Here is a 13,219-nt window from a genome sequence, read left to right on the forward strand (position 1 = left end):
TGTTATCGAAATCATCGAAATCCACCATGCACCTAACCAACTTCATAATCGATGGCATAATAACAATAACAAAGGAGATACACACACTCTGAAATGATAATAATGATGATGATCGATGAGTTTTCGTCACTCAACTCCATGTTTTCACGAAGTTCCCCGAACAAAAAATGTACTAATGTCAAAAAATTTATAATCGTCTTTACTTTGCCAAAACAAAAAAAAATCATTTGTTTTGATTGGCTGTTGGAGACAATAAAAATAACAACAATAATAATAAAAAGGTATTAATTCGTTGTGACAGAATCTCAAAGACAACGACAACAAAAACAACAACCCTATTAACAACAACAAAAACATGTTAAGTTTGGTACTCTTTATTATAGTTTTTGCATTTGGTTGTTGTTCTTGTTGTTGCCCAGTTAAGTGTGTATTCTTCCGTTAATTTGATTAGAGCACAAATCCCGTATGAGAGATGGAGAGAGAGAGGAGAGCCATTTGATAAACGGCTTTCATTAACTCTGTCTCTTCTTCATTGCCACTACACAAATTACGGTATTTGAAAACAACAACAACAACATACACACAGAGGATTGTTTTTGCTGAGAGTGTGTTAGGTTCTCTGGCCACTTGAGACAGGAGAGCCGATATAAACCATATTGCAAACAAATTTGCCCTGTGCAGTCAGGCAGGCAAGCATTAGTGTGCATGTATGTGTGTGCTTGCCTGAGTGTGTTTTTATTATCTGTATCATTTTGTAATAAGCCAAAATAAAACGATAAAAGCCAGCAACATCAATCATTTTGCAGTTAAACCGTTAACTTATTTTCGCCACGACGGATGAGCGATCAACGGTGTTCGTATAAATCATACGCGTTCATAGACCATTTAACGGAAACGGATATTCGAAGAAGGACTATAAAACCGAAATAAAACTAATGTGACATAAAAAAACATTCAAGAAAAAAGGTTTAATTTTATTATTTGTGAAAAAATGCAAAAATTGGAAAATTTATTTTAACAAAAAATAAATTAAAAAAATTATTTCCAATTTAAAAAAAAAAAATAATAATATTTTGAGATTTTCTTGACATTGACAAGAATCTCAAAATGACCGATCGTTTTCATGTTTCCAAAGTGAATGGTGGTGGTGTGGATAATGGTGGTTTTGAATCCACCAATATTACCACAATTAGTGAAAATGCTGACAATGCTGTAAATACGGCCAACGGTTCAGGACCTCCACCAGCCCATGGTGGTCATTATCAACAGAATAATGCACCGCGTAAAAGTTCCCGCCTATCCTTTCGTGGTTTTGGTAGTTTTTTGCGATCGAAATCACAAGATGATCGTAAATTCAGTTTGGCCCAGTTGACACAGTGAGTAAACGATTTTTTTTAATCCAATAGAATATTTTGTGGAAGCTGTACTACTAAGGAAGGCAGTCATTAGAAGAGAGTATTAATCGCCAGAATCATGTTTTATAGAGAGATCCTTATAGGCGAGGAGGTGTTTTTTTTAACGAATTAAAGGGAGTTTTTCAGGCAAGAAAAACTTAAAAAAATAACCAAATATAAAATTAGGCAAAATATAAAAAAAAAATAATATAAAAAATTATTTTATAAAAATAAAATTTAAAAATGTAAAAAACAGCAAAAAAAGAATTGAAATATATTTTCTGTAAATATAAAAGGATTATTTTGTGGCAAGTGGGGGAAGGGATTCTTATAGACGAGGAGGTGTTTTTATGAAAGAATTGAAGAAAAAATGATCAGCAATTAAAAAACCAATGAGCGGAGCAGTATAGTCGGACGGGGCCGACCATACGATACCCTACACAACTACCACAGAACTCTATCATTCTGCGTATCTTTATTCCGAGCCTGGGTAATATTTCGTGATAGTTACACCCTCGTGCCCGATTAGAGATCAACAGCACCTCTTTCTTACACTGACATTTTTTCCGAATATTACCAATATTAGGTACAGCCCTTCTAATTACTTGTTCATATTCCCTTCATCGTGGGTTGTGTTGTGATGTTCGGCTTATAATTGTAGCCTATAGATCACATCGAAAAAAACACAAAAAAATAAGTTTTCGATCCACTTCATTCCAAAATTATTATTTGATCATCACCGAAAATTATAGACGTTGTTCTTGACCATAACTGGAACCTCATGGAACATTTCAAAGCGATCAGCCCTATATTTCCGCCCTATAGTGTGGTAATGGTTCATTAAATAATATCTGAATACGTAATCACCTGTAAATATTTAAGTGTAACTCCCACATCCGAGTACATACGACAATATAATTGGTATCAATTTAAAGGACAACACTCCTCTTTGATATGCTATCAACTTCTCGGGATAAATATATACGCTATAGAATACAAATTTTGTCATTTTTCACACAAAAGTCAGGGTCCATTTGACCCGCTAAATATTGACCGATCTTTATCAAAAACAAGCATGCATATTCTTTTGCCCTTCTCCATGTAAAAATTCGCAATGTTTGGGCCATAGTTGCGGCCTTTGGAGCAACCAAAAACCCGACAAAAATTAAGTATTTGGTCCATTTCAACCCCAAATATTAACCGATCTTTACCAAAAAAAGGGGTCTTCATTGGACAGAACCCATCCTACATGCAAAATATTGTGAAGAATGGTCCATAACTGTGGCCTGTATCGTGTTTACAAATTATAATGGACGGACGGACACACATGTCTAGATCGACTCAGCTAGTCGAGATATGACGATCGGTATACTTAAATGTTAAATATTTCGCGGCTTTACAAACTCTTTGGGCTGCACAAAGCTATAATACCCTAACAACATAGTTGTGTAGGGTATAAAAAAACTAAAATTGCTAATCCTCTACTTCTGAGTGGACAAATTTTGAAAATATTCTGCCTTGAGATTTTTTTATCCTCTCAAAATCCAAAATGTCTATTGATAGCCTCTACTGTGGAAAATACAGTTGGTTTTGATTGGAAATATTTAGTCAAGAAGTATTTCAACCTCAGTTATGAGTCGATTCCTAAACTCAGCACGAAGTGCGACGGGAGAAACTATGAACAAATGAAACCACGATGTTCCTTTGTACCGTGGTTTAAGGAAAACTCACTTTATTCATAAGATCTTCTTAACTCTAAACCTTAATATTAATACATAAAACTACAAATGCATTTCAAGGACATACATTGAACTTTGTCAATAGATTTTGGTTAGGACACATTTATGGTCTTTATTTATGATCACACAAAAATACACATGGACAAGAAATACTCTAAAATACATGCTTATGATTTCCCCAACGCGACACAGCAGTTCGGTTAAATTTAATCTGAGATATTGTATTGTAGTAGTATATTCTTGATAATTGACAAACATTTTCCACCTGATTACCAGTCCATTGAAAATATCTATTAGTTCAGATTCGTCAGTTTTTATACCCTTCACCACACTGTGGTACAGGGTATTATGTCTTTGTGCATATGTTTGTAACAGGCAAAAGTAAACGAGATAGACACATGGTTCCTTTTGAGAATATGCATAGAATCACTTTCTAAGTCGATTTATGCATGTCCGTCCGTCCGTCCGTCCGTCTGTCCGTCTGTCCGTCTGTCTGTCCATGTTAAATTGTAAACAAAGTACAGGTCGCATTTATGATCCGAATTGGATGAAATTTGGCACAGGTCACTTATTCGGCCCAAGGACGAACCCTATTGAAATTGGGAAAAATCGGTTCAGATTTAGATATAGCTCCCATATATATATTTAACCGATTTAATGTAAACGGTCCCTATATATCTTTCGATTTGCACGAAATTTGGTACAGCCTAATCATTTAGGTCTAGAATGATGTCTGCCAAGTTTCGTGAAAATCGGTCCAGATTTAGATATAGCTCCCATATATAGTTTCGTCCGATTTCATGTAAATGGTGCCCCAAACTCCCTATATATCTTTCGATTTGCACGAAATTTGGCATAACGTACTGAATAGAGCCTAGAGTGATGTCTGCCAAGTTTCGTGAAAATCGGTCCAGATTTAGATATAGCTCCCATATATAGTTTCGTCCGATTTCTTGTAAATGGTGCCCCAAAGTCTTTATATATCTTTCGATTTGCACGAAATTTGGCACAACGTATTGAATTAAGCCTAGAGTGATGTCTGCCAAGTTTCGTGAAAATCGGTCCAGATTTAGATATAGCTCCCATATATAGTTTCGTCCGATTTCATGTAAATGGTGCCCCAAAGTCCCTATATATCTTTCGATTTGCACGAAATTTGGCATAACGTGCTGAATTGAGCCTAGAGTGATGTCTGCCAAGTTTCATGAAAATCGGCCCAGAAAATTATATAGCTCCCACATATAATTTCGTCCGATTTCATGTAAATGGTGCACCAAAGTCGCTATATATCTTTCGATTTGCACGAAATTTGGCATAACGTACTTAATTGAGTCTAGAGTGATGTCTGCCTTGTTTCGTGGAAATCGGTCCAGATTTAGATATAGCTCCCATATATAGTTTCGTTCGATTTCATGTAAATGGTGCACCACATATATCTTGCGATTTGCACGAAATTTGGCATAACGTACTGAATTGAGTCTAGAATGATGTCTGCCAAGTTTCGTGAAAATAGGTCAAGATTTAGATAAAGCTCCCATATATAGTTTCGTCCGATATCATGAAAATGGTGCACCAAAATCCTTATATATCCTTCGATTTGCACGGAATTTGTTATAACGTACTTAATAGAGCCTAGAATGATGTCTGCCTAGTTTCATGAAAATCGGTCCTGATTTATATACAGCTCCCATATATAGTTTCGTCCGATTTCATGTAAATGGTGCACCAAAGTCGCTATATATCCTTCGATTTGCACGAAATTTGGTATAACGTACTGAATTGAGCCTAGAACAATGTCTGTCATGTTTCGTGAAAATCGGTTCAGATTTAGATATAGCTCCCATATATATTTTCGTCTAATTTAATGTAAATGGTGTAACAAAGTCCCTTAATATCTTTCGGTTTGCACCAAATTTAGCGTAGCGTAATGAATTAGGTCTAGAATGATGTGTGTTAAGTTTCATGAAATCGGTTCAGATTTAGATATAGTTTCTATATCTCACCAAATGAACAATTTAGTATCGATTGCAGAAGGATATGTTTATGGGTCTAATTTCATTTTACTGATCCTTCAAAAATTCCACGTTTGTTAAAGTTCATCTGTTGAATATACCCAAAGTGGTGAAGGGTATCATATAGTCGGCCCCGTCCGACTTTACTACTTTCCTTACTGGTTTTGGAAATAAATCTCTGGCGAAATTCTTTTAGTGCTTGGCAGCGACATAGAAAATGATTTATGTTTTCGTTTTCTTGTGTATTACTTCTATTCGGTATCTATTTGAGTTTAGAGCTAACATATCACTTCTAGCTTTCATTATCCACATAATATCATCCTGTGTTACATACTCCATGAAGAAATTTCCGCCAAGAGTGGGTTCCAATTTGTGGTAGAATCGCTGAGAGTTATTTGCTTTTTCGAGTGCTGCATTCATTATATCCGTACGCATATTTTGTAGTAGAAGCTGCATATTTTGTCTCCATCGCATTTTTGAGAGATTTGGTGAGAAGTTCAACATATTATATTTTGTGTTCGATTATTTAGATTAACATTCCAGTATATCTCCTGTGACATTACTTTCTTCGCCTGTATTTTTGGAAGCCTATCATTATACTCGTGAAAATTTCGGGATATATAATTTAAGTGGTATTTCAAAGTAAAAATTTGTCCACTTTTAACACCTGTTTCTAGCATTATACTGTACGTGGTGAGAAATCTCGGCAGTTTTAAAACTTTCTTAAAAATAAGTTTGTTAGTTTATCTATTTCATCGGAAAAACCCATATTTGTGATCCATATGATTAGGCAGATCTGCATACAGCTAAAAACATCTTAATATTAATACATAAAACTACAAATGCATTTCAAGGACATACATTGAACTTTGTAAATAGATTTGGGTTAGGATACATTTATGGTATTTATTTATGATCACACAAAAATAGACAATGACAATAAATACCCGAAAATGCATACTTGTGATTTCTCTAATGTTAGTTTATCGATTTCATCGAATCACATATATGGGATCCCTGATTGGACAGATCTGCATGCAGTTAAAAACACCTTCCATTTTGCTCTTAGGGATACGTTTGATTTTGGTATTTATGCTATTTTTTGCCAGTTTGTTTCATTCTTGTATTTGTTTCCTATGGGAAAGTTTGGGCGTGTATATCAATCCTAGATACGAATATTCCAATGAGATTGAAATTTCGTTTCCCTTGAAATATCACTTTTTTCTCTTGGATATCACTCCTCCTTTGTATTGCTGCCATGCGCCTAACGTTTTAATTTTAAGCATAGTGGAGCACATGCCCTCAGATCTTGAAATGGAAATATTTCTCAAATACTGAATATAACTGCAATGGTGATTCAGCATTGCAATCGGTATAAGCGTGTCGTAGATGAAGAGAGCGAAAGAGCTGATTTTTGAGCGAAAGTTAATACTTTTTGTGGTTAGGACTATTTTCAGATTAAAAAAAATGTGGCAGTTGGATTATTTATTCTTAATTTGAATAACCTCATAAACGTTTAAAAGCCATCCGCATGCAATAAGGTACAGTTAGACGTTAACGGCCTTTTCAAACGTTCAGAAGCAAGAGAAAAACGGATAATTTTCAAATAAGGATTAAAAGAAAAAAATTAAAAACACTCTCTAATTGTGAAAATTGTGTACTTAAAAAAATACATCCTTAAAAAATGGATGCTCCTGATACGAAGAGTAAAGACAATCCCAATGATAGTGTTACTGATCAACGGCGTATTGGCAGGCATACAACTTTTCGTTCCACATTTAAACGATTTTTAAATAGGTAATACAAATAACCGATATATAAGCTGGATTGTTAAAAGAATACGATTTATGAAAAAAAAACTAAAATGGATACAATTTCGATAGATCCCAGCAATACATACATGTTTAGCCATTAGTAAGGCTAACGATATCAAAATCTTCCTTGTGAACATAACCCAAAATCCAACTACAAACTTGCAGTTATTCAGTGCCTACTTTAGGTCTTAACCAAAATTATATATAGGTTTCGGAAGATCTCAGAATGTGTATCAGCAGATAAAAAAAATCTTAAAATTTTAATAATGATATCTTTTGAATACTAAAAAAAGTTCCACGTCGGTCGATCTTTGTTGGGTTGCAATATATTTTTTCCACAGAGAACTTATTTTATTCCGACCCCCTCCGTTCACATATTTGTGTCATCTTAGCCCATTTTTCCTTCCATTGTCTATTATGGTATAGCTGATTTGCAGGTTTAATATGAAATTAAATAAAAAAATAAAATTAACATAATTCCCACTAATTAAAACCCCTTAAATTTGGTTTAAATCAGTTTAAGGAAGAAACACGATCAGACACACAAAAAAAACAATAACAAGTGTTTTTTATTTTTTTTTTTAACCAGTTTTAACACATTTTAATTATTCCTAATTAACACCATTTATTCATCATTAAAACAAAAAATCGTTCGATTCTTACAGAGCTCAGAATTGAGGTTGGGGAAAAACACCATTACAAATAAAACAAATATATTTCTAAATATATTTCCCTTGAAAAAAAAACAAATTTCAGTGAACCGGGGGATATTTTTTTCAATAGAAAATACATATAGAGGTTGTGAATCATTTTCAATTAGGTCCCTCAAAGTGGAGGATTTGATGAATTGTCGTTAAAACGACTTTTATCGCCTTAAAATTAGATTTTTTTATTTGAATTGATGGCAACAGTTTTGTGATAATAAATCAGTATTTGTGAAGAAAAATCAAAAGTCTATCTTAACAAGTCGATTTGGCGTATTCTTCAAAGATCAAAAGTCCACTTCGATTTTTAGACTTTTCAATACAAAAATCCCTAATCTCCATTTGCCTTTACTAGAATTGGATCTTATTTTAATTTCATAATATTTTCGTTACTGCTGCCTTTATTATCCACCTAACAAAGTTTTTCTTCTTTTTATATATATGGACTTAATTCTCGTCTTTTCTTTTCTTCAAAATCAGTTGGATTTCCTCGTACAGCTCTTTCCTCCCGGGATATTTCTGCTTCAGAATTCTATGCAAGTTTTGCCGCTTCCCTTTTTATACAATTGTCCATCTCATTAACAACTAATGTCTTTATCATAGGCATTTGCCCGCTTCTAGTTTTCTCCACAGACTTTCTACAATTAGACAATTTTTTGAAGACAACACAGTACTTTACAGCGAGGATCTAGGTGTCGGCTTGTTTTTCCGCATTAGAAATCTCTTCTTCGACCTTAGTTTCTTCTGGAATAATTTTCCTGGAGTTCTCCACAGACTTTCTACAATTAGACAACTTTTTGAAGACAACACAGTACTTGACAACAAGGATCGAGGAGGTCGCCTTGTTTTTTCATATTAGAAATTTCTTCTTCGTCCTCAGTTTCTTCTACAATAATTTACCGGTACAGCAGTTCTACACAGACTTTCTAGAATTAGACAACTTTTTGAAGAAAACACAGTACTTGACGAGGATTATAGTGTCTCCTTGTTTTCCGTATTAGAAATATCTTCGACCTAGTTTCTTCTGGAATAATTTTCCTCTGAAGGAGTTCTCCACAGACTCTCTACAATTAGACAACTTTTTGAAGACAACACAGTACTTGACAACGAGGATCGAGGAAGTCGCCTTGTTTTTCATCTTAGAAATTTCTTCTCCGTCCTTAGTTTCTTTTAGAATAATTTACCGGTACAGGAGTTCTCCACAGACTTTCTACAATTAGACAACGTTTTGAAGATAACACAGTACTTGACGAGGATTATAGTGTCTCCTTGTTTACCTATTAGAAATGTCTTCTCCGACCTTAGTTTCTTCTGGAATAATTTTCTCCACAGATTCTCTACAATTAGACAACTTTTTGAAGACAACACAGTACTTGACAACGAGGATCGAGGAGGTCGTATTAGACATCTCCCATGGAGTTTCTCCATCATTTTCCTGTACAGATTTTCCTGCTTTACTAGAGAAATTTCGTTTTCGTAACTGGTTCCTTCCGATTCTTCTTCAGTAATATTACTCTTTTGACCAAAATCCATTGGTTTCGAAAAATTATCCATTACAGATTTTTGTGTCACTGCGCGTTTCTGTAGGTTTGTTTATTCTAAATAAATTGCTCTCATAGTAAGAAATAAATTTCCTGCTCTTCTAATAACCTCTTTTCTTCATATAGTTCCTATAATTTGCAGAATAAGCACGTTTTCCGAATAATAAATTATAAAGTTATTGTATCTTCCAGCTTTGCTCCCAACACTCCAACAAATTCACATTTTTTGCGAAATACACTCCATTAAGACTTCTTTAAAAATTTTGGATCTTATACACCTTATAAAATTCAAAAGACCCTTTCATTTTCCATCTTTTATCGACTAACTACGTTCTCCGAATAACAAATTAAAAAATTATCTCTTGCAGCTCTACACTTCATTTCGGGAAAAAGAGAAATAGTTAAAGTCTCAAGAGGTATTTCAACCTCGATGAGGGGTCGGCTCCTATGCTCGTCACGAAATGCGACGGGAGAAGCTATGTAAAAATGAAACCACGATGCTCCGTAGTTCGAGGGGATCTCACTTCATATGATTTTCTTAAATCTTAACCTTAATATTAATACATAAAACTACACATGCATTTCAAGTACATACACTGAACGTGTAAATAGATTTGGATTAGGACACATTTATGGTATTTATTTATGATCACCAAAAGAATACGTTGGAAATCGCTACAATTGCCATATATGGAGATTATATTACTTAAAATATATAGATCGCAGCCTGTATATGGACGCAGATATTGAGTTTTCTAAAGATATGTTATTTTAATTCTGATGATGTTCGTTCGTATTCGTTCATTAAATGGATCTTTAAAATACCTACAGAAAAATTAATAGTCTCTTGTGACTATTAATTTTTCTCTTTGTAGGTATTTTGAAGATCCATTTCAAGCTCGGTGATGGGCCGACTCCTATACTCATTACGAAGCTATGAACAAAATTGAACCACGATGCTCCGTAGTTCGAGGGGAGCTCACTTTATTCATACGATCTTCATAACTCTAAACCTTAATATTAATACATAAAACTGCACATGCATTTCAAGTACATACAATGAACTTTGTAAATAGATTTGGATTAGGACACATTTATGGTATTTATTTATGATCACCAAAAACATACATAAGAAATCAGGACAATTGCTTTATTTGAGGATTATATTACTTTAAATAGGGCGCAGATATTGAGTTTTCTGAAGATATGTTATTTAATGGAGATGCTGAATAATAACTTTGCACATTTTATTACATGTCCTTTTAGAATCGAAGCCAATCAACATAAATTGTTTATTCGATTTTATCTATATAACAATTAATTTAAATTATCACTAACCCAAAACAAAACCCTACCTAAATTTTATTTTTCTTCTTTATCAACCAAAAAATCAGTGGGTTATCGCAAATTATTTTTTCTTGTTTTCAAACAAAACGCTCCCAATTGATTATAAAAAATCAAATCAACTAAAGCATAATAACAATAATTCGAATTATTATTATTACTTAGTAAGCTATTAGCAACAAATTAATCTAAATTTAATTTCTTTATTTGACGATTACAATTAAATTGTAATGTTAATTGAACATTGAATTTATTAGCAACAGCCAGCTAGTGTTTATCAAGATAATGTCTTGAGAAGTCATATATAAAAAAAATTATATGACAAAAAGCAAATTCCATCTGACGATGACGTAGCCTGAGTAATAAATATTTATTTTCTTGTCCACTAAGATATCTTTACGGGGCGCGATAAAATTAATATGAAATAATCGAAATTGAGGTAGGTTCCATAATGCGAGGATGGGCAAGGCACAACGTTGGAAATTAAAGTTTATCTTATTTTTCCAATTTTATGAAAAACAAAAATTCAGAATGGGTGTGTTTTCAAAAAAAATAGATAAACTATAAAAAATTGCTTTGTATTACCGCTTGGTAATATAAATCATATCAAAAAAAATGTTTAATGAATTTGAAATCAAAGTTCTTGTCAATGACATTGAAAAAAAATTGTTTGTTTTTTGTACCAGACCAGATAAATAAATGAAAAACACGGTGTTACTAGGCCGTTCTTCATATTCGGCAATGTTGTCTTCCACTTGATCTTTCCATCTTATTCGTGGCCTTCCTCTCCTTCGTGAACCATCACCTGGTTCGCTTTTATATGCCTTTTGGCATCCATTCTCACAACATGACTTAGCCAACGTAGTCGCTGCAGCTCAATAGGTCTAGGTCATGGTTCATTTGATGTCAACGCAGATCGGCCTATAAATCTTTCGGAGGATTTTTCTGTCAAACACTCCACGCATGCTTCAGATCCATACAGCAGCACGGGTAATATCAGCGACTTGTAGAGTGTGAGTGGTCTGGCGGGAGGTGGCTTTGCTATTGAGTTGCTTACTCATCCTTACAATCCTTCTCCGAATTTCAAAACTGATGTTATTAGTTTTATTTATGGCGGTACAAGTTATATAAAATCTTTGACTGCCTCGAAGATGTAGTTCTCAAGTCTACTGGACGTCTTACGCGTTGATACCTCCAGCTTGGTTCTCTCGCCGTTCACTGCAAGACCCACTTTGGCAGACTCTTTCTGAATTTGTTTAAAGGTGGCTGTTACCTCTCTCAATGTTCGACCCATTATGTCGATGTCATCGGCGCAGGCGAGTTACATGTGTTGTTTGGTGTACATAGTGCCATTTCTGTTCACATTTGCCTTTCGTGTGACCTTTTCCAGTAGGATATTACAAAGGTCACACGACAAACTGTCATCTTGTCTAAATCCTCGTTCAGTATTGAAGGGCTCAGAGGTCCTTTCAGACTTTAACTGCTGATCTTGTGCCAGTTAAAGGCAGACATGGCTTTAAAAACCTCTGAACGGATAGGGCTGTCGAAGGCGGCTTTATAGTCGACAAATAGGTGGTATGTGTCGATGTGTTTTTCGTGGCTTTTTTCCAGGATTTGGCGCAAAGTGTAAATCTGGTCAATGGTGGATTTGCCAGGTCTGAAGCCGCATTGGTATGGTCCGATGATGTCATTGACCATTGGCTTCAATCGTTCACACAGCACACTGGATAGCACTTTATATGCGATGGGAAGGAGACTTATTCCTCTATAGTTGGCACATATCGTCTTGTCTCCTTTTTTGTGCACGGGACACAGAATGCTGAGGTTCCAATCATTGAGAATGCATTCCTCTAGCCCAATTGTACTAATCAGCTGGTGCATGCTCCTTACCAGGGGGCTGATGCTGAGAGTCTATACCGTTCGGAATTATGGACGTACGATCGAAATTTCGTACTTTTGGTATTCTGACAGACGATATCGCTTAAAGTGTATCGGAATTTTGTATGCTATGAGGCGATAACAATAATAAAATCATGTCCAACATTGCGTTGGAAGCCCCCAGATGCCAGAAGAGACAAAGCTGTTGCCAGTTTTATTTTTGGTGGTATACTTGTTTAAATTGCTCCGTTGAATTTAATTTCTTCAATAACTGTAGGCAATTATTTCGCTATCGACTCTCAGCATTAGCCCCCTGGATCTGAATAGTTCGGCCTGTAACCAATCAATAAACTATTTGTTCTAATAATAGAATTTGATCTGTGGACCAAATTCTAAACATTTCTCATCGACTTCATAGTATATTTCCTCTTATGCAAAATCATACATTCTGGAGTTCTTGACAAAAATTGGAAAGTGGTATACCATGTCATTGATGTCATCCACTTTCTTTATAATGGTTTCACATATTCGAGTAATCCGAAAAAATTCGTTTATCAACTAAGTTTGACAAATGTCAAAGTCCAGTCTCATAATTTTAAAACCATGAAATTGATAGACTTTAAAATAAACTATAGCTGACAAGAGCAGATCGTCTGTATAAAAATAGAAAAGGCGGATCTCTAAATATACGCTCCTTTTCGACAATTTATATATAATTTCATTCATGATGCTATTGCCACAAAATGTAATAAGAATCCGCAAAAATACAATTTGCCACAAAAACTTGTGTGTG

The 13,219-nt window shown here is 34.5% G+C and overlaps 1 protein-coding gene across 1 annotated transcript in view; it reads left to right on the plus strand.

The window, feature by feature from the left end:
• Positions 1 to 1,107: 1,107 nt before the first annotated feature.
• Positions 1,108 to 13,219, plus strand: part of LOC133330135 (bumetanide-sensitive sodium-(potassium)-chloride cotransporter-like) — a gene marked incomplete at its 3' end in the record, with an annotated part of 34,248 nt that continues 22,136 nt past the window's right edge. The window contains exon 1 of the mRNA XM_061538611.1: positions 1,108 to 1,376. Within this exon, the coding sequence (XP_061394595.1) occupies positions 1,108 to 1,376 (269 nt within the window). The remainder of the gene's footprint in view (positions 1,377 to 13,219) is intronic.

The sequence above is a fragment of the Musca vetustissima genome, unplaced genomic scaffold, assembly GCF_032173495.1.
Source record: "Musca vetustissima isolate MV318-11 ecotype Yass unplaced genomic scaffold, APGP_CSIRO_Mvet_v1 utg959, whole genome shotgun sequence".
Taxonomy (NCBI): Eukaryota; Metazoa; Arthropoda; class Insecta; order Diptera; family Muscidae; genus Musca; species Musca vetustissima.